Below are 27,325 nucleotides of genomic sequence, written 5' to 3' on the forward strand. Positions count from 1 at the left end.
TGTTATAACCATGCATCCTTGTCTTTTTGGTTAGCCATAGCCCTTTCTGACAGCGTAAGTGAAAATTATCCATCCATCCATCAATTTTCTGTACACCCTTGTCCCTATTGGGGTCGGGGGGTTAGCTGGTGTCTATCTCCAGCTATCGTTCCAGGCGAGAGGCGGGGTTAAGTGAAAATTAAAGTGACAAAAAAAACAACAAAAAAAAACAACTCAAAACAATATAATTTGTCAATTTATTGGATATGTCTACGTTATTTTTGGCTCTCCAAATACCTTAATATGACACTTAACATACTTAGTTAAGAAAATATGTATTTTTATGAAAAAAATAAATTCCTGTGCTTAACACTTGTCTACTCTCTGTAACAGTATGAATAAACATTGTGTCTACACTAAAGTAATGGCTCAGTTACCATTGAGGATAACGTAAAATCTCAGGGATTTACGTAAAAATTCATTTCCCCAACTGTGTGCTTTAAGACAAAGTAGTCAGGTGCAAAAATCACTGTATGAACACTTATGAGGTGCTAATTATCATATGTGCTGTGCTTGGATGAAAAACATTGACACCTGCAAATTTCTTTTTAAAAGAAGACTTAATTTTGCCTCGTGATGATGAAATATGTCTTCTGTAGTAAAATGATCAGAGATCATTAGTCCCAATCATTTCTGATAAACAGATTTGACCCTAAAAATGTGGTTTGATATTTCATTTTGACTTCTGACTAGATGAGCAAGATTGGCGTCACTACTGCATTTGTTGTCACCTTTATCTCCTGCTGTTAATAAACTGTACCACCATGATAGAAATGGTAAACCTCAAATCACACTTCTTTTTAATTTTATTCTATCCCTTGAATTACTTACTATGCTTAATTAGAAAAAAAAAATTGATGCAAAGATCTATTCAAGGGTGCAAATCATGATGCAAGTGACTAAATGAAGTTGGAGAAAGGATGGGCTTTTGGTTTTATTAATTATTAGTCATTTATCTGTGTCATTGTGACCCCTTAGTGGTACATTAGTTTCAAATTAAAACATTATCTTTCACAAAAGCAATATTGCATTGCACATGCTCACTGATTGTACTTCACAACGAGACATGGAGTTATAACAGCTGATTTAGTATTGAGACAACAAGCTCTGATGAAAGCCAAAAGTAGTCAGACCTCTCAGTTTGGCAGGAATGGAGTTAAGTCATCAGCAAAAAGTAATGGCAGGCGGTGATTGGTGGCTAAAGCCTCCTGAAAAGAGCTCTCATACATAAAAGTGCAGGACAGGTGGTTTTCTCTCTGGGGATCACTGTGCGAGCCTCATTCAGTGGTGAATGGGGATTGAGCCGAACGTGATTGAACAGGCTGAAACAGGGTCTGATGGTAGCAGTGTGTGTGCGCGCGTGTGTGAGTGAGAGATACAGAAACATTAAGCTGGTTCATGTGCTCAACTATCCCCTCTAATCCATTTGATCAATAGCACTGATTGCTTCAATATTAGCACTGCTTACACACAGACATTGCACATGGCAAAAATAGTTTATGGGGGTGCGGAGGATGGTCTTAATCACCAACAAGCTGTGTCAAGGAGCAACCAACGTGTGTGTCTGCATTCTTGTAGACTGCTGCTCTCCACTGGCCCCTTCCAAATGAGACCAGAAAGAGCCAAAAGGATGCACTCTGCTTTCCCCTCCTGCTGCATGGATTATTTATGAGATATGCCCAGCTTGAAATGATTAGCTTTTTATTTGTTTACATAAGCGCTATTTTGACTAACAACGGCAATAAATTAAAAAGCAATATGTGTGTCATACATCTAGACAAAACGGAGGCAAAAACTCAGCTGTGGTTGCAAAATACGAAAGAGATTAATGTTGTTTTTAAAGTGTTTGCAGAAATATTAGAGGCAATGAATCAGGGTTAATGGCAGAGGAACATTCTTCAGAATGAATAATAATCACAAAACAATTATGATTCAGCATAAAACAACAACCTTATTTATTTGTGACAGCTTAAATATCCTCGTGTGTCACTGAAAACAGCTCTAAAAAATAATTGTTGAATCTAAACAATAATGAGGTGTCAGAGATTGAATGCAAAGAACAACTTAACATTCAGGTTCAAGTGTCTAGATATGATGGATAGTATGAACTGGTAGTCCAATCAATCAGCAATTTCATTTCAACTTGAGAAAGTCAGTCAAAATGTAGTCGGTGACAAACATGGCATATTGGAGAAGAAAACTCTACTTTGTCTATGCTGACTTAAGCAATGTTTGTGTTTCTCCCCAGCATATTTTACAAACTGGTTCTAAAAGTTTGATATAATCATGCAAGATGCATGTTGCTTGGAGACACAAGTTTTGGTCCCATCTACCTCAAAATCCACCATTCAGATCAGGTGTTTTTTTAGACATCTATATGAAACATCCACGTGAGAAAAAATGGTCCACTCCATAATATGAACTAATATACAATTTCCTTTTTTCTTGCTGACAGAGAATGGAGTTCTGTTCATCTGCAAACAAAATGTGGTGCATGTGAAATCTTCCACTAGCTATTACAAAGACCAGGATCGTTGTCTTGTGACTCTTACATGCTAGTCTGGTTGGAGAGACTAATTAAAACGGCAAATAAGCTTCCTATGAAAAATGTTCTTCATAAAAATGTCATATTATTCAAAAAAATTCAAAAGCCCAAAATGTTAAAGTTCAAACTGTGATATATTGCTAGAGTTCCAATGAAACTTTAATTAATTTGACTTATCTCTCGACAAGGAATGTACCATAATTGCTGGATTATAAGTCACTACATTTTTCACATGCTTTGCGCACTGTGATGCAGCTAATATGTGAATTTTTACCAGTGGGTTTAAAAAAAAATCTGATTGCTGCATGACAAAGAGGATAGCACAAGTTTAAGAGCAAATTTTCCTCGAGACTAAAGTGACATTAATAGCACAGACAAAAGAGACTGAGGAAGAGTGTCACAAAGTAAATGGGAAATGGCCTGCACTTGTATCAACTAAATCATATGTGTTAAGGTCACTGTGATTTCACTTGGAAAAAATTCACACACTGAAATAGTACCTGTACGTTTACAAGGAAATAAAAGATTAGTTCCTGCATCCAGGGGCCAGTCGGTGCTGCAATAAGCTCTTTCACTTGGAAGTTACACTTGGTAAAAACCATGCTAATAGTTTGATGAATATTTAAATGCACCACGCTGTGAAACTGTCTTTTTTTCTGCAAGAAGAGGTTTCCTGCTTTGATTTAACTGTGGTTATAGAAAGGACTGTCATATTATAATGAATAATACATCCATTTACATTAATAATTTTTTAATCTAGAGAAATGTAATTTAATTTTCTTTGCAGTCTGTGTGAATTACCTCCCATCCGAACTGGGATTAAAAGAAATGAGAAACACAGTTCAAATTTGGTCAACACTTAGCTGACAGGAACTTGATAAATTTTCAACCATAAAATTGTTTTTTCACAGACAAGTAAAAACTATTCAATAAGTAAGGGACTGCGGCAAGCGCAGTGTTACTGGTAACTGCAAGTTCATTAAATCCAGCCAAACCTAGTTTACAAGTTTCTTCTTATTTTGCAGTTTAATCTATTTAAGTCCAACTTTATGAAGCCATTTTGATAACCAGCGCTGAACCAAAGTGACAGTCAGTTAAATGAGTTATAATAACAAAAAACAAAAATTTTAGCAGAAAATACACAAGTAACCAGTAAAAACAACTAATATAAAAATGACCTAAAAGCAACAAATGACCTAAGAGAATTACCTAAAAACAACAGATTTCATGATGTCAAATGCTATAAAGAAAGGTTTTGGAAGAGATTTAAACAGATAGAGAAGACGCCTCTGTAGTTTCCAGGGGCAGATCATTTAACAGTTTGTGAGCTGCTACAGCAAAACCACAATCTCCTCTGAGTTCACACTCAGTCCCAGATACAGGGACAAGCAGCTGATCAGGTGAGTAGGCAGGTGTATAACACTGCAACAGTTCAGAGAGATTGGATGGGGCAAGGCCATGGTGGGTTTTAAAAGCAAATAAAATTATTTTAAAATAAATTCGGAATGGACTGGAATACCTCTTGAACACAATGCTTTACCTTATCTTAGCAGTAGATTGGATGTCGATGGAAATCTGTACCCATTTTCTGTCTTAGGAGTAATGTTGGTCTTTATTTTCATAAGCTTGTGTAATAGACAATGTGCTTTATCGGTTTCAGCACCTTGACAATGGGCATTAGAAAAACCAAGTTCCACAGTGATACAACAAAAAGGTGGGATTTTCCACAGGTATTCCACCTCTGATCTTTTTATTTTATTTGCTTTTGTAAAGTTTCCTGTGCTGATTCTTGTGTTGTATAGAATATTTCCAAGACAGACAGTAGAGTAGATAGTTATATGACTGATACGCAGTAAAAAAAAAAAAAAAAGTACAGTGACACCCAGACCGGTGGAAATTGTAGGGCCTCCGCAAAGAAGAATAGCCAGTACTCTTCAAGTTTTATCCGTTTTTAATGTGCAACATAATTGTGGAGTGTTAGTGAGCAATAAAGAGGTCTCCATGTTCTCACAACTTAAACACACAAATATAAACCTAAACTTCAATTTACCCACCCAAATGTTGCCATCTTGATGATATGGTTTCCAGTTCCTTCCCGTGTCACTGTAGAGCAGACGGTACTGCGTTGTCCAGTCTGAGCTGCTGTACCGACCCTGTGTTGCAATGGCGCTCACTTGTCTTCGAGAACCAAGGTCCACCTGGAGCCACTGGTAATGGTCACTGTCCAGAGGCGACCATCCTCCAGCACCTGTAACGTGGATGACATTTCAAAATGGAGGGCATCAAAGATTTCTAAACTCCAGCATACTTCCTTACAGTGCAACGCAAAGCCAAAGTTCCAAAGTTGCTCTGAAAAAGACTCATGATTGCTTCATTACCCCTCTACCGAAGACAATTTAGGTTTGAAGTCTGCTCCCAGTAAAGCTTAATTTACAAAAATATATTGCAGCATAAAAAAAAACTATCCTAGGTTGTGTAAAAGATTATAGATACAACATTAAATTGTTGAAGTTTTGCACTGAGTAATGAAAATGGGATTTTGAAAAAAACCTCAGGCTTTATCCGTTTACAGAGTGGTGTGCACAAAACTCCTACAGTGAGCAATACAAGATTGCCAATATCTTAAAAACCCAATGCAGCAAAAGTAAAATATATCTAATATATCTAAATATATCTAAGATATACAATACAATCAGTTATAAAAAAAGTTTGGGGATGAGTAAAAAGGTGAGGAACAAGTCTGAGTTCATGGCAAATAGATAATATAAGCAAATGATTAAGAACACAAATTAAAAAAGTCTGAACGACAGACAAAGAAAATGCATTAGAAACCAAGAGCTGGTTCAAGTACACTTTCTACATTAAAGAAACAGTAAAGAGTTAATAGCTGTTACCCTGATTAACTACTAGAGAGGTACGCTCTGAGCTAGTAGTAAAATCTTTCAAATAAAAATTATACAGCATCTAAAAAACATGAGGTGTCCTAGTTAAGTGGAGTTAACTGCAGAGGTTGCAGAAAAAAAAAAACTTCTCAGATTATCAATGTTCAATATCTGTCATTAGGATTTTCTGCGATAAACCAACTCACTAAGCTGCATTGTTTTAAGTAGAAAGAATAGTTTTTTTTACTGCTCATCTAAACAGCTCAAACAAGTGCATGACGCAGCAGGGCCGCCATTAGACAAAACTATTTGAACAGGAAGGATCATCAGAAGCAGGGTTACCACAACATACAGATGGATATCAAAGGGACAAAGCCGGACTGAAAGATCTAGAGATAAATATGGGCTCAAAAGATCATACAAGAATTGGAAGGATGTAGAATGTTGGAAGTGAGGGAATTAAAGGTGACAGGCTAAACGAATGGTAGCATCAGCCAAAAGGGGGAAAAAAAAGAGAAAGAATAAAAGGAGAAAAGGGAGTCGGGAAGCATCGTGGGAATGTCACTGTTCTTTCGCCTGTCACACACACAGATGTTTGGGGAGGGAAGAAAGGAGCAGGAGGAGGATAGGTGAGAGAACAGGGGAGCAGAGAAGGTCAAGACGCCACGTCTGAACAAGAGACAAAGAGAAGGAGAAAGCCAAAAGGCAGTAGAAAAAGATCAGAAGATAAAACTCACAACAACAGCGGAGAGAAAAGGAAGAATGATCGAAACTGTAAAACAATTAACTCGCTAGGCGAAATGCCATCCCAATTTTGTCATGCTTGGAGATCAAAGGAGATTGAAAGCTCCTTTCATTGGATAAAATGGACTGTGATTAAGAGTTTGGAAAAACGGTTTCAAAGATTTTATAGCACTACCAAGACCATAAAAACTGAAAACAGATCAGTGCTCATAAAGTCAAGCTAATTAAATTATTCTAATTTAAATAGTGGGCTAAGCTGTAAAGGAGGGCTAGCAGGAAACATCACACCCAGAAGCCAAGGCCCTTTATCTGTTCTGATTCTTTTTTGTGTAAATGTGGGTGTCAAATACTGTAATTTTATCCTACAGGTTCAACAACATCCATGTTAGCTTAACTGGTGAGTCTCACGTTCCCAAAAGTGGGAGTTTATATACACATGGTTGGCTGCTTCATCTCTACTTGGACACATATTCTATGTGTTTGATTTGAAAGTGTTTGTGCTCGTGCTTCCAAGGGTTCCTTTTATTTGTATACATTTGTATGCATTTGTGAGCGTTTATTTGAAAAGTTTCGATTGGCAACTTCAAGATCTTAATTAGTTAAGAGTCTAGGATGTCAGAAAAGGGGAATGGAGAGAAACCAGCTGGTTGGCTCTCTGCTAGTGCTTCATCTTTCTGTCATGGAGCAAAGGGAGGGAATGGAGACAGAGTAATTTAATTAAAAGCCGACTGTCATTACCAATGGATGACTGCAATGGCAAACTTTACAGGATGACAGAGTGAAAAGAATATATGAAAACGGAGGGGGAATCAGCACATTAGAGCTCTGTTGTCCTGCAGCTGTTTTTTTTTTGTTGTTTTTTGTTTTTTTCAAAATACAGTGCGACAATAAGATACTTTTTTTTTTTAAAGCTGTGAGAAAATAAAATGCTACATAAAAGGGTGCAAAATGGGAGGAAAAAAACAACGGATAATAAAACTGAACAAAAAAGTAAGCAGAAAAGTTGGGAAAATGGGCCGTGGGATTGAAAATGTTGCAATAAAAACTTGCAGATGCATACAGAGAAGAGGAAATGGTGATGTTAAAAGAGTATGCAATGATCTAATGGTGAAACATGGGAGAGATGAATTCTGAAGAGAAGCTTAAGAAAGGAAAGCAGCAGAAGAACACAAGAAGATTTTAAGATCAGTTTCGGAAGTGTTAATCATTTGAGGTTGAATTTTATGCTTGGTCACTTTTGCACTGCAAAGAACTGTGTGCATACATGAATGCTTAGATATATGCATACCTATCGGATTCACTACAGATGCACACATGCATACACAGATCACCCAGTTCCATTTCTTTCTTATATCATTTTCCATTGTTGCATGAGTGAGTTTCTCTCTGGTCAAGGGCTAAATAGAGTTTCTCTTTTACACAAATTCCCACTGAATAAGAAAAAACTCAGGCAACATGGATGGTATGTACATATTAAAACAATACAAGTACATGGAATTTGGTTCCTCTGAGATCACAGTGGGGAACAATATAATTTTGTTCAAACCATCAACCATAAAGGATTTACGTCCTTTACCTTTTCCTCCATGTTGTGTTTCTATCAAAATGTTATTATTTGGTCTTCATTGTTAACTCTTTGTTCTCATTTTGAAGGTGTCTCACATGTTTAGAGGAAAATTTCATATTCTCCAGACTACTTAACTTCCAATAGCTCTCTGTTGTTTTCAAAAAATATTTTTTCAAACCATTCACATACAAATGTAAAAATTCTCAAGTTAACTTCAAATTTATAGAAAGCATCTTTATAGCACATACGCATAAAACATGAAATCTACAAAAGTAACAAAGTGGAAGCAAAGAGGACCGATGGAGGGAAACAAAGAAAAATGACACTGGAGGGAAGTTGGAAAACCAGAAAGTTAGGAAACGAGGACAAAAAGTTAAAAGGACGCAAAACAGAGAAATATACGCAAGGAATGAAGGATTTTTAAATGTTTTCACTCTTGTATTGTAACATATTGTATACTTATTTAAATTAAATGTTCTATTATTATTATTTTTCAATTATTAATTGAGGATAACAACTTTCTACTTCATCTTTTCTTTATCATTTGCGAATGCAAATCAATCGCACCCACAATCTTTGCAGATCGCTTGCAACCTAGTGCATGTGCATTTTTTTTTTTCTGTCTCATGCAATTTAAAGTTTCTTCTTTGGACTCTGTGTAGATCAGGTCCTCGGTATTTTGACAAATATCAGAGTTTCAAAAATGCAAATGAATAAGACTGTAAGAAATAAAACCAGCCTCAGTCCCCAAAGGGTTTAACATTATATTCCATGGTGTTTGTTCGAACTACAAACACTGTGGACACTAGGGTAATTATCATTATAATTACGCAAACATAAAATACATGATATATCTGAAACCGTATAGAAATTATCTTTGGCTTCATTCCATTACTCTTCTTTTTTCTCTGATGCTCTGACTGCCACCCCGTCTTTATTTCTTATCCCTTTCTTTATCCAAACAGACCAAAAGGTACTGGCTGCAAGAGAAATTGGCTTGTCTCTTTTCTCTGTCTGACACTGCTGAGAAATACAGGGTCTTGTACTTGAAGTGACAGAAAGAAGCTACAGTCGAGGGGAAAATGTAGATTTGGGAGAGAGGGGCGAACAGGAGTGATAATGTAAGGCAGGGAAGTCAATGCCATGACAGGAGGGAGAGGAAAAGAGGATATTATAAAAGGAGGAGAAAAAGTGGCAGACAGAAATTATTCTAAGAAAGTGGGGAGATGGAGGGAAAGAGAGAGAGAGAGAGAGGCAGAGAAGCACAGAGAAAGAGAGAAGGAAAGGGAAAGGAAGACAGAAACAAAAAAAAACATGATGTCAAGAAGTTACAGTAGAAGGTGAGGATAATAAAGAAAAAGAAGAGGCAGATATGACAGACCAGAAGCGTTATTGTCTGTTAACAGACAACAGAAAAAATGTAGGTGATCATCTAAAGGTTCGCACACACAAAAATAAGTGCAACTTGACAGCACATGCAAACCTGATGAACAAACACATAAATAAGATCCTGTCAGCGAAATGACGAGATTTACAAGCACAATAAATTTAACATTCATTAATATGCAAAACATGGGGTATTGCATATACATTTGATATTTGTTTTGTCATTATTGGTCCAGCATAAACATTTTCTTCTTGATCTTTCTTTATGGTCTTTATGGTTCTGACACTTTTCATGATGACAACCAGTTGCACATGCAAAATCCTCATTATCATTATTATTATATTATTATTATTTTTTTTTGTTTACACAATTTATCACTTCTTATTTGGAACAAGGTCAAATGAAGTGCCAGAGTTTATCAGTTTAGTCTGAACTGTAATTTCTGGACAAAAGAAGGAAGGAAAAAAAGAACAACATAGTTCAAAGGAAAGCATAATGTGTTATGTAATGATGATAAATGCTATTTCAGCAAACAATGGGTGTAAAATCCGGAGGCTAACAGTGTTCAACAAAGTTAAGTCACATTTTCTGGTGGGGCATTTCAATAAATTAATGTTTTATTTAATACTAGCATCTGGACATTCTCTTAAAGAGTTCTTTAATGTTTAGCAACATAATGAATATTTTCATTACCCGTGTTTGTGGACATGCAGCCAAGTCTAGTTCTAATGTTTTTCTGATCAATGGCTGAAATGAGATCCACAAACTCTGAGATGACAGAGAAAAACATCTGACAACATTTACGTTACATTTTTTTAAGTCCATTTTGTGGTCCGACATTCATAGACTGCACACTGATTAAGTTTTTTTTCTTGTTTTTTTTAATGCACTATTATGGCAAAAGTATTGAGACACGTATCCAAATTATTCAATTCAAATGTTATGTCCCCTTCCACTGGGGTATGAAATCAAGAACTTAAGAATGACTCCAGACTGCTTACCATTTATGAAAACATGAGTTGCTCTCAGGAGCTGAATGAATTGAGACGTGGTAGTGTGAGCGCATGTCAACGGTGCAGTAAGTACATTCGTGAAATGTCTACCACGAAACATTCCACTCTCAACGGTAAGTGGCATCATATCAAAGTGGAAGCAATTGTGGACAACAGCAACTCTGAAACAGAGTGGGAGGCAATGTGAAAGAAAGCGGAGTCACGCCAAACATTAAGATTAGCTAAAAAAACACACGCATGGGCTGCATGGATTGGGTTTCCATGGGTGAGTAGCTACATGAAAACCTTACATCATTGTGTACAATGCAAAGCAACAGATGCAGTGGTGCAGAGCAGGTCACCTCTGGAATCCTAAGTCATGAAGAAGCATTCTTTAGAGTGACAAATCCTCAGACCCCCTCACAAAAACTTAAAGTTGTTTTAGCTGCAAAGGCTGTCCGTGTGTATCCTATGTACTAAGTATGATACATCACTAAAATTCAAGAATGTGTAAAGGAAATGGCCTCAGCATTTTTGCCAGTTTAGTGGATTTGACAAGTCAAAATCGGACAGAATCGATTTACAGTAATGTAGATGTTATCTTTGTTGTGGAAGGCTGATCTGGATAATAATACAAGCAGGGAGAGATGGGAGGAAAAAAACATGTAGCACAACAGCATATTGAGCTATTAATTGCATTTTATCCATTTTTCACCTCCCTGTTTTATAGCTGGAAAAGGCTGGCAAATAATTACATAAAAGAACAAACTCATACTATGGGCTGCTCAGATGAAAGTGAAAATTACATCTATTAATAGTTTACAGAAATAGCTACACTTTTAGATAATTCACAATAAAACATGAAAGCGACACAATGTAACCCAGAAGCTTGAAAAAGCACTGAATTCTTCACTTGGAGTAAGATGGTGCATTTTCAGCATGAATTACAAAACACAGACATCAGAAAACATTGCAGTGCATTGTGGGACATATCAAATGTTTTACTCTGCATGGCATTTATTTTGCTGTAATTTCACTTTTTTTTTTTTTTTTTTACCAAAATCTGCTGAGTCATCTCCCACATAAAGATGATTTACTTCTGCTGTCCTTAGCAGTGTAAAATACGAATTAAGAGCCAGTGTAGCAAAAACTGCTCTATGACTAACTTAAATGCCCTTCTAAAAGACTCACCTTTTTCATGTTTTCCTAGAAACCTCAGCACTTCTGCCTGTGTTAAAATTAATGCTGCCAGAATCTTTAATCACGATTTTCAAAATTAAAAAGTGAATATTGATTTTGCTGTATCTCTGAACAGTGGTGTTTTTTAACATGGGCAATATGGGCTGCTCTGTAAGCATGATCTGCAAGTCATTTCAGTAAAACCCAGTGGTGGTATTTGCAATAGTGTATAACTGGAAGACCTGGTTCATGTCTACTCTGCATTCCCAGAGACAGAACCAAACATGGAGAAACAGCATTTAGTCTTATTTAGGCTCCTTTTTTAGAGTTGCCTCTGATTTAAAACAACGGGAGCATTGACCAAAAATATTCAATGTACTTGAAGATGATTATTCTCAATGATTTTAACGATGGCATTTGACAAATTGCAATTAGTTATTGTTTTGTTGGTATGTTATATAAATTTGACTTAATTTGCTTTGAATACAGTATTAATTTATGTACTTCCCCAGTTTCCTTTGTGTTATGTTACAGTACAATATGGCAAGGCTAAATATGTCACCAATTTTGGACTTGTTGATAATGTGTGCATGTGTGTGTGTGTAGGAGAAAGAGAGACCTTGTTTTTATACACTGTTAGGACCATTTTCCAACAAATACTACATTGTAGAGATCCTCTGCTCCTTACGGGGCCCAAAGTCCTGGCTCATAATAAAAAGTGCTGTTTTTGGGCTATAGGTTAGAACCAAGCTGTGAATTAAGTTGACATTAGGGTTAGGCATGTGCTGGTAATGGTTAGGTTTAAAGGTCAGTGTCAGGCATCGGAAACAAATGAAAAATAAACGGATGTAAACGCAAAGTGACTATGAAGATAGGATGACAAACCGTGTGTGTGCGCGTGTGTGTGTGTGCATGTTTTAGAGATTTTTGTGGGTTCAGTGGGTCCAGAATCATCAGACGCAGCATTTACACAAGATATATCAGCATCTGTGAAACTAGTCCTCATTTCTTCCTTTATTTTAAATTCTGCCTTGTTCTCTTGTTTGTATAAGCCGTGATTCAAGAAGCATGAGTCTCATCCTCTCTCATTGCTTTAACTCAATCGGTGTGATTAAAATCCTCAGATTGCCTTGCCTTTATCTGGCAGGTCTGCATCACTGCTCAGTCGCCCAAGCTGCAGGGTGACTGCATTAGATGGAAAGGTATGAATTATTAATTGTAAAAACATAAAGGGGTGTAATTGTCTGTTCATAGCCCTTAGCTGTGGACTGATGTGAAAATGAGCTTCAGTCTGAGTCACAGAGATAATGATTAAAACGACGACGAGGAGAGTGAGAGACGAGGGAACACAAAAGAAGATGTAAAAAAAATAAATAAACACAAAAGGGAAAATGGGTTAGAAGAGGCAGAAGGGGAAAAGAGCAGCTGGGGAGCACTGTGGAGCGTGTCACTCTATAAAGGCTTGAGCATTCATCTCACAGTTTGATCACCTGCAAAATCATTCATAAAGATGTATGGACATGTATCCAAATTAGACTATTAGTCTCTTATATGTGTAGAATAAATGTGAAAAGAGCACCCTCCCACCACTTTCATTTATATCCAAGTACAAGGACATTTCCGTCTTTTTCTGTGTGTGTGTGTGTGTGTGTGTGTGTGTGTATGTGTGTGTGTGTGTTTATGAGCAGGTGTGTGCTTCCTATGAATATCCGAATGTACTATGGATGTGTGTTTCCTACCTCCTCTCCTGTTGAGTTTGGCATATCCAGGTGCATATCCACTGGAGAAGACGGATGAGCTGGTGAAGGCCGTGTGAGGCAGCGGAGAGGCTAGAGCCTCATCACACTTCTCTGTGGGGAGCGAATGATTGTGAAGAGAGAGAAAGATGAATAGGGGACAAAACAGGACAGGAAGTGGGAAAAGCCAGAGGACATGTAATTGTGAGAAAAGAAATGCAGGGCAGATGCGAGGGGGGGAAAAAGAGACAAGAAAGGGAGAAAAAGTCAGTGAACTAAACCCAGATCCTGTGTTTATGCACATACACTGCATGTGGAAAAGCAAAGACCTGAAGTTGTTCACAATTGACGGTTCTTTTAAAGAAGAGTAAACACATCCGATACTTGCAAAAAATGTAAGTTTTTCTCCAACTGCTTTTAACAAAGAAACTATTTAGTTGACACTAAGCATAAGACAAGTGTGGGATTTTTATATAAACATAAAACCAAAGAATAATTGTGAAAAGTGAAATAAAATACTGTTTTTAATCCTTTAAAAGTGGATCCAGATAAAGAGTTTATCAGTTTCAAATTTGCCTTGAAAAATCAGCAATGTTGTGCTAGTCAAATCAAACTAACCTCAAACACCAAATGTGAGAAATATTCATGGGGAAAAACTGACATAAAGATAAAAAGATGATTTTTTTTTCATATACACACACACAGTCAACAGTCACACACTGCCTTTCTCTCCTGTTCGTAAAGCATCACCTTTCACTCTCTCATACAACTGAACCCACTCAACTACAGTACATTAGACTTCACAAAGACAGAAATGGTGAATTGTGTGTCAGACTATGTAGAGGCCATCAGCAGCTCTCTGCTCCCGCAGCGTAAGTGTGGGCGTACAGTGTGCTGCATAAAGTCAAAACAAACATCTTATAACAGTTGACCAGGTAAACAAAATATTTGTTGTACTATTTGACCAACAAGAGTGTATTTCAATAGGAATTTTATTAGTTTAATGGAAGAAATTAAGTGTAACTCCTGGTCAGAGAGGTGTTCCTCTCTTCCTTGTCTATGTACATATTGAGATTGACATTTCCTGTCCGATTCCATTCAACTACTCATTCTGATAGTGTCTGGTAGTCGGACGTCAAGGGATGACATCCATTGATTCGTATTGAACTTATTGATGAGTATCAAAGCTTCTGGTAAAACTACCCTTGGCTGAAGTCCAGTGAACTCTTCTTTCTGCACTCACATCAGTAAAATGCTTCCAAAACGTTTTAAAGCCACACCACCTTCTGATAGTTTGTCAATGGTCAACAAAGTTTTACAGCTCCAATAGGCTCTCCTTTAGGAAAAATGATTCTGCAAAGTAATAGAAAGTTTGCTTGGATAAGAAAATAGACACAAACTAACAAATAGTGTCTTCTGAAAGTTAATTCCCACTAGTAAACAGGTGTAAATCATGAATGAAAGATGTTTTTAGTTTGTATTATTTCAATTTGTTAAAACAAGGATTCTGTCTGATCAGATGAAAGACTTTCAATGGTCAGATTTTTTTCCCCACTTTTTGATAAAGTCACAGTGATGTGACAATAACTTCCCATAACTTCACTTCAAAATATCTGAACTATACCTGTAAAGAGCCATCAATATGGTTACAAGTGCACAAGATATCTAGGTAAATCACTGGATTACAGCAATATGATCAACCTCAACATCTGCATCTGCAATTTGTCATAATATTTGTCCTGAGATGCACAGACAGTTGTTTTCATTAAGTTATAAAAATATATACTCTTCCTTAGGAACACTGGATAGATGTAGCTCACTAAAGAGATTAAATGGGTGTTGATGTACAGGAATGTGACTGTATTCATCTCTCTCTTCTCTTCTAATAAACACCTACATTTGGGTAGAACGAGGCCATCTTGATGTCTTTGGGTCGGCTTACCAAGTGATGTGCTTCTACTTATCTCTCCTCTGCAGCTGTGCCACATGAGTAATTGTCATGTAGAAGCATCTGGTCATGAAATCACAAAATAAAATCCTAATATCTTGCTCCCATAGCTACAGAAGTATTCTATGACATGTTCCATAAAAGATACCACCTCGGTGTTTCAAATGTTCAGTAAAACCTGATCTCTGACTTAGAACATCGACACACGTGGATCTTCATAATTACCAAATACAACATTATCTGTCTAGGCTCAAATGTAGTCTGGCTTCTCAAGCAGAATACTTTTCTAGTTCTTTGTGTAAGCTTCATCCTGTTCAAAATAAAAGTTAGTGTCAATATCCTCCCAGCTTAAATTAACTTTAAATCTATTATTATTATTATTATTATTATTTTTCTTTCCATGTCTCTGTTGGCTATGGTTGGTTAGATTTATGCAGGACTGCAGGTAAGCCTGTCTGTCCTGATTGAATATTCAAACAATGCAGGATGATGCCTTTGTGAAAACATAACACTTAAAATCAGGCAGCAGTATACATGCATTGCCTCCTTCATTCAAGCCCAAGCACAAAATCTTCCCCTTAGAGAACTAGCTATGAACAAGCAGGACTCAAAATGCTGCTCACAAAACATGTATCTAGAAAGGAAGGAACAAACAGAATAAGAGCAAGTTGATTTCATCAGCTGTCAAAGTGTAAAGAAAAAAAAAAAATATTTGCCAGTGGTTCCACTGAGTTGGAACCACTGTTCTTTAACTCTTCTGATGTTACAGACTCTAACATCAGAACAGTTAAAGACAGACTCACAGTAAACCAGCACCCGCCAGTTTTACCACCTCTTCAACAGACAGTGACCAACCAGCAATCCGTGGTTGGTCACCGTTTGTTTCTGCGTGTTCATGTGTTGTGCACGTGCTTGTTGGTGCAGGGACGTTACATCAGAGTATTTTGGAGGAGACGATCTGAATGATGTACACATCTAAAAAAGCCAGTTGCCATTAAATAGAGAGCTGAAAATACAGTCATGATCACCGAGGCATTATGAAACCACCATTGATGAACCACTCAGACTGTGATTATGTGCTAGCACAGTGACGCAATCTGGTCCATTTTGCACCGATTCTTGCATTGAATGATTTGCACATTAAGTAAGTGCGTTGCTCATCGTTGAATTGGATTTGCTGCTCGGACACGTCTTTGGTCAGCTACGCTACCAACTTCTAAAGTGCCTCTTCTCAAGCACAATTTGCTTTCTATTGATGTTTTTTCATTACATATAATTTTCCACAACACAATAAACAGGCAGAACGCAATTCTCCCTTAGGGGGTTAATATAAGGTGATTCAATTCAGTTCAATTCCATTTAATTTGATTGGATTTAAGTTAATTCAATTATCTTTCCTCCATCTCTGTCGCGCAGCTCCTGTCACAGCTAGTTGTGCTGATTTTCTGTCTCCCGTCTCAACAACCTCCCTGTAATCACTAATCTGAAAGCATTTGTTGTTGTGCATTTAAAGCATCTATGTAGGTGTAACTACAATGACACGTTTGCTGACTTATTTTGTATAATCGGGCAATTCATGCAAATTTGTCACAATATCCTAGGCAAAGTATTGTTGGGATTTGCTGGAAAAATTTGTATACAGAGATAATGAGTTTTCTCCTTATGGATCGTGTTCTACTTCACTTCCTGTCTCCGTTTCTTGCTCCAACTTTGTAGAAAACAGGCTCTGTTCTTTCCCTCTAGTTTGGAACTCTGACATTTCCTCTCCCTTTCCACCTCATTAGTTTACTCCTGTGTTGTTTGTTTTACATGCATGTATTTTCCCCACCGGTTCTTCATATTTTATTACGCCTCAATGGAGTTCCCTTTTTGAACAGTTTGTCATCCTACTGTCCTTTATTGGCAGTAATCCGACAGGAAATAGCCAGAGAAAGAAGGGGTTAGGAGAAGACATAACGTAAAGGCCTTAAGCTCGGGAATTGAACCACAGATGGATGCGTCAAGGACTAACAGCCTCCACATATGGAGTGCCTACTCTACTCCACCACATGCCCTCCTCCAATCTGGATTTCTGAATTTAGGTTGTCTATAAAGAAAAGAAGCGATAAAAAAAAGCCACACTGTGTTATCTGTAAGATGTCAGAATATATATTTAGTTGTTTTTAAAAAAACTGAAATCATTTAACACAGAGCTCAGTTCAAAAATATCTAAGTGGTTATTACAAATGTAACATGAATAGATGAAAATTGGCTTAGGACTCTACATGTTAGTCAAGTCGAGTCCAAATATTTTAGAAGTTGTTAGGGAACAGCAAGACTTGAATTTTACAAAAACATTTCCCATTATGGAGCCAAAATAAATTACACTTACACAACAGCAAAAGAAAAACCAAGCAGCACTGAAAACTATGTCCTGTGCATGCTAGGCCCAAAGGAAGTGGTGAAACTTTGTGAACTTTCTTGATTCAGAGGTGTATTTCCTTGACCGTACACACAGGGGTACACATATGATCTGATGCATGTCATTTATGCATCATCACTAACTGCATAAAAGTTCAACAAAAAAGCTAATTTTGCTTTAACCTAGCAAATAATCTGAAGAGGTGTAGCTGCAGAGACAGAACAAGAAGGTCAAAATATTTGCAGTTTGCATTTACATGTACATGATTCAGGAGCCCGTTATACAACCTTTGCATTTTTGTCGCCATAATGGTGTTATTCTAAACAAGAGACCAAAACACAACAAAACATTTGTGTTATATGTCATGTAAACACAGCCTTGCTAGGTAGGACTTGAGTCTCTACATCATGGCCTGTATGTTGAAACAAGATTGTATAGCCTTGAACAATATCGTTTTCTAATTGCCCCCAAAAATAACTAAACTCATACGTTGGTAATATTTTAAAAACAAGTAAAAAGGAAAAGTTGGTCTTGAAATGTTGTTTATTGTACCAGGAAATCAACTAAGAAAGGTCAGCAGAGTTTATAGAGCATACCAAAAATCAAATATATACTACAGTATAAGAAGAATGAACAATGATATCTTTGTGACTTTCTAGCTTTGTCAATTTCAAGGATTTCTTCCATACGTATTCCCCTTAATCAGAAAATAATTTTTTGCCAGACCTACATGAAAGTGTATTATGGGTTAAACAAAAAGAGTATATAGTGTATGTTTTATTTTTATAATAAAAAAATCTAAATACATTTACATAACCCCACAATCTTCCATTCACTTTACTAGATCAATTTACATAACACAAGCCGTTAGAGTTCTGAACTTTTTGAAAATACACAATAACTTTACAGGCAATTAGATGCAGAAAAGCTAAAAAAAAAAAAAAGCAGCAAAAGAAATAGAAAAAAAAAGGTGTTTAACTTACTGCAATTTATAGTCACTTTCTACTTTGAACTTAGCGATGGAGCACTGCAACAGTAAACCTGTTTAATTTAATGGTTCTGGAATATAAAAAGTACTACATGTTTTTCCGCATACGTAAAATATGTGTGTCAGAAAGGGCAACTTCTGTGTTGTCTTTGTAACTAATTAATCCTTCAGAGAGATGAGAACTGTATGTATTAATTATTCACTGATATACCCAGTGGAGCAGCTGCTGCCCACATACTAAAGCAGCTAAAGACACACAAGAATAGTTTTTAAAGTACACAAAGTTATATATATATATATATATATATATATATATATATATAAATGTTACTGTTTAAATGATGCATTTTCATGTGCAAATGACTGAAAGGTCTGCTTAGTTGATTTATAACAAAGGACAAGTGAGTAAAAGAAGTAATTAATTTCAAAGAGATTAATTTATTAAACACTAATGAGTTAAGCCTATATGTTCATTTAAAACTCAAGTCAGGGATCAAAGTCATCAGAGTCTGACAGTCTAAAGTGCAAAGTAAAGTTCTGTATGTTCAGGTATTAGGGCAAGCAAATTACAACAATATCCACTGGCAAATGTCAACCTATTCCCTAATGATGGAGAGATGGCTTTACACATGATAGAAGGAAATGAAAGGTGAAGCTGACAGGGAAGAAGGAGAAACAAAAAGAAAAGAAACAGATAATGGGAAACACAAGAAGAAAGGAGACGGGGAACAAAAAGGTGAAAACTAAGGAATCTGACATTTCCAGGAAGGGCTAGGCAAATAAGTAAGATATGGGGGGAAAAGGCAAATAAAAGCTGAGTGAGTGGGCTGCCAGAAGCTACAACTTGGACAGTTTATTTAATGGTCTCATCAACGAGGCAGTTTAGAGACAAAAACTTTCACTCCGCCCAGGGAGAATTACATGATATTCTCGATTAGTTGTGGTAAGTTAAGAGGCTGTTGCGAAAACAAATCTGAGAACTCTAGAATTTCACAAACCGAGACACAGATTTGGGTACCGCAACAGGCGCTCTTACTGCCACATTGTCAATTTCAAAATGAAAATCAAGATAAAAAACAAAAAGGAAATTCATACTCGCAATCATAATAAAAACAAGTGTAAATGGCTTACTTTCACTGAAAAATTTAAAGATGTTAAAGAATATTCATTACAATTATGAACAAGTTTGCAACAGGTTGTTCTGATTTTTATCTGAAAAATAAATGTACATGAAGTTTTGAAAAAGAATTTCAACAAGCAATTCCTTCGACTTATGGTAAAACTTTGCCCCTTAAGTGCAAAAAAGACATGAGGTATATTTATTTTATTTTATTTTATTTTATTTTTCTTTTTCAAACAGTGAATGACAGCAGTAGCTTCTTTAATTTCATGTCTTGGGTGTTAGGATTATTTGGAATCCGGAATGGGATTCATATTTCTGTTTTTATGACCTTACATTTTATTTTGGAAGGCTTATTTTGCAGATTAGTTCTGAAAGCAGAAACAGCAGCTAGAAGCCAAGTATGTTCTCAAAGTTCAAAGCAGCTTTTCAATAATTATTTCTCAAAAAGCCTCCGTACTAAAAACACATGCAATGCAATGTATATGTGTGCACACCAAAAAGGAAGCCATGCTATTTTATAGCTTCTTTATCTGTATTGTAGTCTTGATATTAACTACTCCATTTTCTGCCTTCTAGGGATAAGTTATCATTTTCCAGCAGTTGCTACAGGCTTGATATTTATGGTGTTTTTATTTTAGTTCAGTTCTCCAAAGTGAATGAGATACTAATCGCAAATTGGTCATTTTGAACACGCCTGCTTATTTCCGCGGTAAAACATTTGTCAAAAGACTTTTTTTTTTCTTTCATTGAATCATGCTGAAAATGGGTGTGTTCCTTCAAGTTGATGTTTTTTATATTGTCCAACTCCAGAGGTTGCACACCCCTCCATTAATCTGTCTTTGCCACTTGATGATTTTGAGTCTACGTTGATTTCAGAATTCAGGCTTGTGAAACAGCAAAGCAAAATTCTTTTAAATCTTTTAACAGATATATCAGTGGTATCTCAACATATCTTTCTCTTGCCGTAAAACAAATTCTGTGGCAAATAGCTCCTTATTTTTGTGGAGCCAAAAACAGAGACTGAGAGTGGTGCAAGTGGCCATTATCTAATTAGCAAGAAGCCAATTTTACCTCTTGTCTTGCCCACCTGGAACTGTGTGATAGCAGCTCCCCTGTGGACTTCCTAAAGAGCTACTGTATAGGACACAAATTACCAGATGTTTTGAAGCATAAACTAGGCCTGTCTAATTGGCATAACAGGCAGTTGTTCTTATCATTGCCAGAATCATAAGTCTAAACCAAGTTGCTAAAAGGGAAACGGATATCTCGTCTCTTGAAGGAAAATAAGAGAATGTGTTTTCCTGATAGCTTGATTTGATTAAGATTAATGATGCCTATATACAGATTTGTATACTGAATATTTGTACATAATACCATGTATACGAGGCATGAAAACGGCCAAAAACAACTTTAAGCCACAGTTTTGTCAAAAAAAGGTCTAAATTCTGAAAAACAGGATTCTGAAAATGTTCAAAAAGCTTCTGTATTAGTTTGTGTGTGAAATGTACACCAAGTGTCTTTATTGCAGTTAAAAATGCTAATTTCTAAAATGAATAAAAGTGCTCCTTGAAGTTCAAATTAAGTAAAATGCCAAAAGCATTAATAGCAAACATTTGCTCTGGTTGGTGACTTTGAAGCTTAGAAGTTTCCACTGTCTATGAACACATTGAAGTGCATCCTAAAAGGAGCAGCCTAAAGCTAATTTCTGAAATCAAAGGAGAATAGTTGACATTGGCCATTTCTTATTAATTAATCTAATAGTCAGGGGTCTTCCAAACACAGTGTATTCATGTACTTGAAACAAAGAGGAAATAGGTGTGAAGATTTTGTGACTGTTTTTTTTATAACTTGTTACACTTACAGTATTTTTTTTCATACATATATATCGTGAAAATATCAAAGCCCATGCCAAAAGTCTGTAATTATCCATCATGTATCATGTAGTTTGTTAAATACTGATTGTATTTTCACCAAAAAAGTTTCGTTGTACACCTTTGTGCTGCAGTGGGACTTAAATATTATATCATCTCAAACTCAGGCTGGGAACACATTCAATTTTAATTTACTCACTACTTCAATGCAAATGAAATTTTTACCACTCCACAGGAAAGCGCTAACTTTTCAAAAATAGTAAAGTCTGGTATATTGTAATTTTCTCCACATATTTTGTTTTTTATTATTATTTTTCCCTCATGTTTGGGACAAAAATGCGTGGCAGTATAGCAGAAAGCACAGATTCATCAAGTCAGGTCAACATAAAAACTAAGACATCAGATTACGGTGTGCATTTCAGGTCCATGAAGGCCACAATGATGTCATGAGATATGTATGTTTAAGCCACCAAAGATGTATAGATCTTAATTATTCAACACAAGATTGAGCACTTACTGAAAGCGTTAACTGTTATCAGATTTGAAGGCTGTTGGTATTAAATAATATAAGCAGTCAAATCCAATAACAAGTAGTTGCTTCTTCAGTTTTTTTTTTTTTTTTTTCCAATATCATCATTTAAAAACTAACGGGTAAAAATAGATGACATTATTTTGACTTGCATCAGTACCAGCCAATGAACCAATTAACGTCCGACTTCAAACGAGTCCCGTTTGGCCGACTTGAATGGAACCGGCTTTACATTTACAGAGATAACTCACAGTGTGTTTTTGTCGAGTTAATTTTAACCAATCTCAATATAATGCGATTATCAAAACAGTAAAGAGTGAACTGGAAAGACCGTCTTCAGCAAAATATAAGTCGGGAATGTTTAAAACTATCTGATATTCAATTTTCAAATTTCATAAGGTGTTATAGATTTTGAAAAGATGGTTACAGTTTATGGTTTTATTTACCATACAAATAAGTTCTTGTTGAACATCTTTTTGAGCACTTACTGAAAGCGTTAACTGTTATCAGATCTGAAGGCTGTTGATAGCCAGAGACTGATTGGTGTGCAGATCAGAGGCATCTGCTGCTGGGTTTTAATCGCAGTTTTTTCAATTAATGTCAGTCAAATGTAGTCTACGGCAAAAAGAACTGGCACATTCATCACCGCTCTCGGCTCACAAAACCCAACAGTATGTCAAATTACAATTCAACCTCATTTGTTTCAGCTTATTGTGTTTGCAATGAGGTGAAAGTAAAAAGTAAAGTTTTCAAAAGTGATTGGTGTAACTTCTATTTATTCACCTATCAGCTGAAACAGTGGATATAAAAATGTATTTGTGTAATAGATGTGGGTAAATGTGTTTGTGTCTTCTAATCTATTTTGCCTTGAGCTAAAAAAAATACTTATCTATTATCTCTAAACACTTTTCCACTTCCACCACTTCTTTCCATCTATGTTTTTTTCTGCCTTAAGAAAGTGACTGCTAAAATGTTATTAGCATATTTTACTTCTTCACAAATAATTATTCTGGAGAAAAAAAAAATTCAATGTTGTGACACTCTTTAACTGATTTACTTTGTTCCCGCACTTTCAACTAAATCCCAGTTGCTAATCACACCACCTCTAGGCATGTTAGTGTGTTGTGTGAGTGAGAATAGAAATGTATTTTTAAAAACCTCATTTTCATGTCTTGAAACATCACTCATTATTGTCAATAAATTTGAATTTGAGCCACACACACAGTCTCATGCAGAAATTACCTTCACATTCAAACACTGGATAAAAATGTCAAAAAACAAATGGACACAAAATGTTAGAATTACAGAAAGTAAATAAAGATTTGCAAGGTTCTGCTTAAAAAAAAAAATCAAACAAAACAGAAAAAAAACGAGTGCCTTTCAGGCATATTGTTTTTGTGGATAATTTCCAGACCTTATTTTTCTGAAGTATTATTTAGACACATTTGTTCAGAAATTAGTGTAGCCCTCAATAACAAAAATGCTCAATTAGATAAATATATATTTTTCAACAAGTTTAGGGCCAAAAGTCAATTTAACCAGTATGACAATTTAAATATGGACCATGTAAAATAATCCACTTTGTTTTTTGTGTTGCAAAGACAATAATGACTTATGCCCAAGACTTCAATTTATCATGACTACTCAAATTACAGAACACTGTTGAGTGCGTCTGTGTTAAACTTGATTACTTGTCAGCTAATGCTAATAGTCTGTAGCATGCCTTAAATCAGCACCATATCTGGCAGAAGAACAACTTAATCATCTGTATTTAAGCTATTGACTAAATTTAAAGTATAAAGTATGCTCTAATGGCTTAATCTGATAAACTGGACTGATGGATTTGGTAATCAGAATCTGACATTTACATCTTAGACAGTAAACACAGTAAAACATCTTTTTATATTCTCCCATCCTTTTTTGAGTTTTGATTTTCCTGTTGTGCTTTTTCCTCAGTTTTTCAAACCTCAGGATTTGTGAACCTTTTGTGTTGTAAAATTGGACCAGTCTTGTCAGAGCAATAGCCCTTTGGTCTTCTGAATAAGTCGATCAATTATTCATCAGGGTAATTAAAGGTGCGCTTACAATGACTCCTTTTATAGGTCAATGGTAATCAGTGGATCCTCAAGCTCATTCAAGGGAGGTCTGTGATGACAGGATGCCCTCCTGGCAGGACTCCTCAGGTGTTTTTGATGTGCTTTTGGAAGAGAGAAGCACTGTGGTTCTGCTTATTAATATTTTGCAACCTATTTGAGGAAACTATGGGAAAAGCTGGTTGTACCTGCATGAATTTGAAAATAAACATACAATTTTAAGGCAAGAAAATTTGATTGATTATTGCATTTATGGAAAATTAAGGTTTTTGAAAGTGTGTGTCAGAACAGTGCTGTAAGAAAGATTTTTTTTTTCATTCTCAAAATCACACATCTCCAATAGACAAATCAATATGTATAAAACTGAACAAGAGACCCAGATATATATTTTAAAACTGACACTCCATTTGTATATCATCATTATCATTTGAGAGATGTCCATCTCTTTTAATTTATTTAATAAAAAAAGGAATATCAAATTCTGCCAATCAGCAAAGAGTATGAAATATTTTGTACTTATGTGTAACAAAACAGCAGTAGTTTAGAATCAAAGACGTAAAGTTTCCTTGTTTAGGTAGCAATAAGTAGAAAATGCTATCAATAATGTAGCATTTTTTTTCAGCATCCAAGAAGGTAATTTCTGAGCTACAGACACAAAAACACACAGATTTTTTTTCTGAAACATGAAATACATATTGTTGTTGCCCACTAGTATTAATACTTTCTTCTTCTTAATCACCAGTATGTTATTTTATTCATAAAACTGGAAAGATCTCAACTTGCCAGTTTGCACGATAATATACAAATTTTGTACATTTGTTCTGAAAGCAATGACCTAAAACTACATAAATAAAAAGAATCAACTTCCTAGAATCATTTATTTTTATAAACATTATTGTAGTATTTCTAGTAATATACTAATAATGTACTAATAATTCCAATAATATACTATTACAAAGCATAGTGTACCTCACACAGAGCATAGTACGATTTAAATAATGACCAGCAATAACTGGCTGTAAATTTGTTGTGTTATTGTTTGCTGTTCTCCTCAACCACACAGTGGGAGGTTGAGGCAAATTGGAGTAACACTGCACTATGTTGCAAACACACACATTTCCCATACAGAGACACTAAGACACAAGAACTCGCTTTACAAGCTCAGCCTCTTCCATATCACCATAGCGAAGAATTGCATCATGATACTCCATGTGTGAAATTGTTTCTGGTACATTATAAATATTGAAGGATGGATATTAAATCCAATGCAATCCATATTTGTGCTTGCCTGTGAACAGATACATGTAAAATGCTAAATATTCCAAAAAAAATACATTGGTAAAGTTTGCTTTCTAAATGTGTGATTGAAAGAATACAAAAGCCATTTCAACTGTCTAGAATTGTTCCTGTGATCGTTTCAATCACAATAAACACTTTTTTAGAACCCCTGAAAAATAGAAATAAGGATGATGCTTTATTTCAAAACATGTGGACAAATGTCAGCAAAGAGAAAAAAAAATCTGAATAGCTATTTAACATTAAAAATACCTAAAGATTGTGCAGTCTACAGAATCTACACTATCTACAAGCAAGAACTAACCTCTTTCTATTATAAATTATATATACAACACATCCAGTCATGTGCAATGTACATACCATACCTTTCCTAAAATCCCTCCTCTATGTACCTTGTCCTCATTCTATGGGCTTTATGTTTTCTAAACTTCAGCTACGTGCTTAACTTGTGACATGGAAAATAACATAAAATACGTTAAAACAGAATAATACAAAAATATATATATATGCTTCATTTTCAATTCCCCAATGTGAAAGCCTCAACTACGGTCTAAACCATAGCAATATTTGAATTGGCTTTTGGCATGGTTTGGGCAGACTGTGGTTATTTTGTCTGTACAAGTTGAGAAAAAAATTGTGAGGGCCTTACACCTCATTCCTGTGTGCTCATAAAGATGATTTGATGCCAGTATGGCAACTGCAGCCCATAATATCACACTCATCACTGCCCTCCACCCTTTTATCAGTCTTAGGCACTATCATGCTGAGAAACAATATGTTCTGACTGGCAGGAAAAGATGAGAGTTGTGAAGAGGGGGGTCTTGAAGGGAGAAACAAAACAACTTGTGTGACATGTGTGCTGAATTCTCATATACATGCACTTTTTTGTCTGCAATGACCATATATTCTGTTAACTGCTAGGGTCCAATATGTTCAGTTTGCCCTACAGTTAAAATCTGAAGGGAGGCAACACACACACACACACACACACACACAAATACTGACAGCCTGGTCGCAGCATGAAAACAGAGTAGGATGGCACAGAGTTTGGGCTCAAGCAATGGAAATGCAAGAAATTTCCAATAAGTAGAAATGGAATCTTGGAATAAGGTTTTACTCAGTGACGTGCGGTCAGGGGAGACAGGTGAGGCAGAGCCTTCAAAATCGCTTAATGTTCGCAATTTCCCATTCAAATGCTCAGAAGCGATGCTGGTGAGGAAGTAAAAAGCTGAGCCTTGGATTGCGCAATCTCTCGCTATCTGCACTGGCTGCCATTCAATTCCTCCTGTCCATACATTGCCAATAAAATGATTACAAAACATTTAATATATGAACCGATTTTCCATAATTTAGCCTAAGTATATAATGTACAGTTTTTTTTTTTTTTTTTTTTTTTTTTGTCACCAACAGTGAGTGTAAAGTGTTTTGTGTGCTGATCAGAAATGGCAGTGAACAGATTGGAGCTGAGGCAGGCAGTTTTCTTGCCTCATGGCAGGGGGCGCTCATGATCCCAGACATTGGTTTTGTGACTCCATGTCTGTAGAGTAAGTGACAGCGAGCTAGCCATAAACTGAAAAAGCCACAACATACACATATATATAAGGGGATTCTTAGTACATAATGTTGCATTTACTGTGGTCTCCCTTGAAAAAGAGGTTTTTAATCTAAATGTTTTATGTTTAAATCCTGGTAAAATAAAGGTTAAATAAAAAGAAATCACTTAAGTAAATAATATGCATGCAAAATCCATGCTGAGAGGGGTCTGGCAGTAATTACAGGCAAACTCTTGTTCCTAATGACCTTCAGCTCAAAGACCTATGGACGTTTGACAAATTAGGGTTCTCCCTTTCAGCCAAGCAGGAGTTCCCACAGGTTAATGGGAATCAGGGGTTTGAGAGTGTGCCTCTGTGTAACTGTGTATTTGCTCAGTGTCTGTTGCTGTATGCACGCATTATGCAGCTAAGCTAATGACAATCCAAGCAGTGCAGGGCAGCTGCATTTGGGC

At 36.0% G+C, this 27,325-nt stretch overlaps 1 protein-coding gene across 1 annotated transcript in view; it reads right to left on the reverse strand.

Moving 5' to 3' along the window:
* Positions 1-27,325, reverse strand: part of cntnap2a (contactin associated protein 2a) — a 285,382-nt gene that overhangs the window by 180,414 nt on the left and 77,643 nt on the right. The window contains exons 2-3 of the mRNA XM_007547884.2: positions 13,075-13,185; positions 4,639-4,832 (exon numbers count right to left, since the gene is read on the reverse strand). Coding sequence (XP_007547946.1) covers positions 4,639-4,832; positions 13,075-13,185 — 305 coding nt within the window. The remainder of the gene's footprint in view (positions 1-4,638; positions 4,833-13,074; positions 13,186-27,325) is intronic.

The sequence above is a fragment of the Poecilia formosa genome, unplaced genomic scaffold (genome assembly GCF_000485575.1).
Source record: "Poecilia formosa unplaced genomic scaffold, Poecilia_formosa-5.1.2 Scaffold22, whole genome shotgun sequence".
NCBI lineage: Eukaryota > Metazoa > Chordata > Actinopteri > Cyprinodontiformes > Poeciliidae > Poecilia > Poecilia formosa.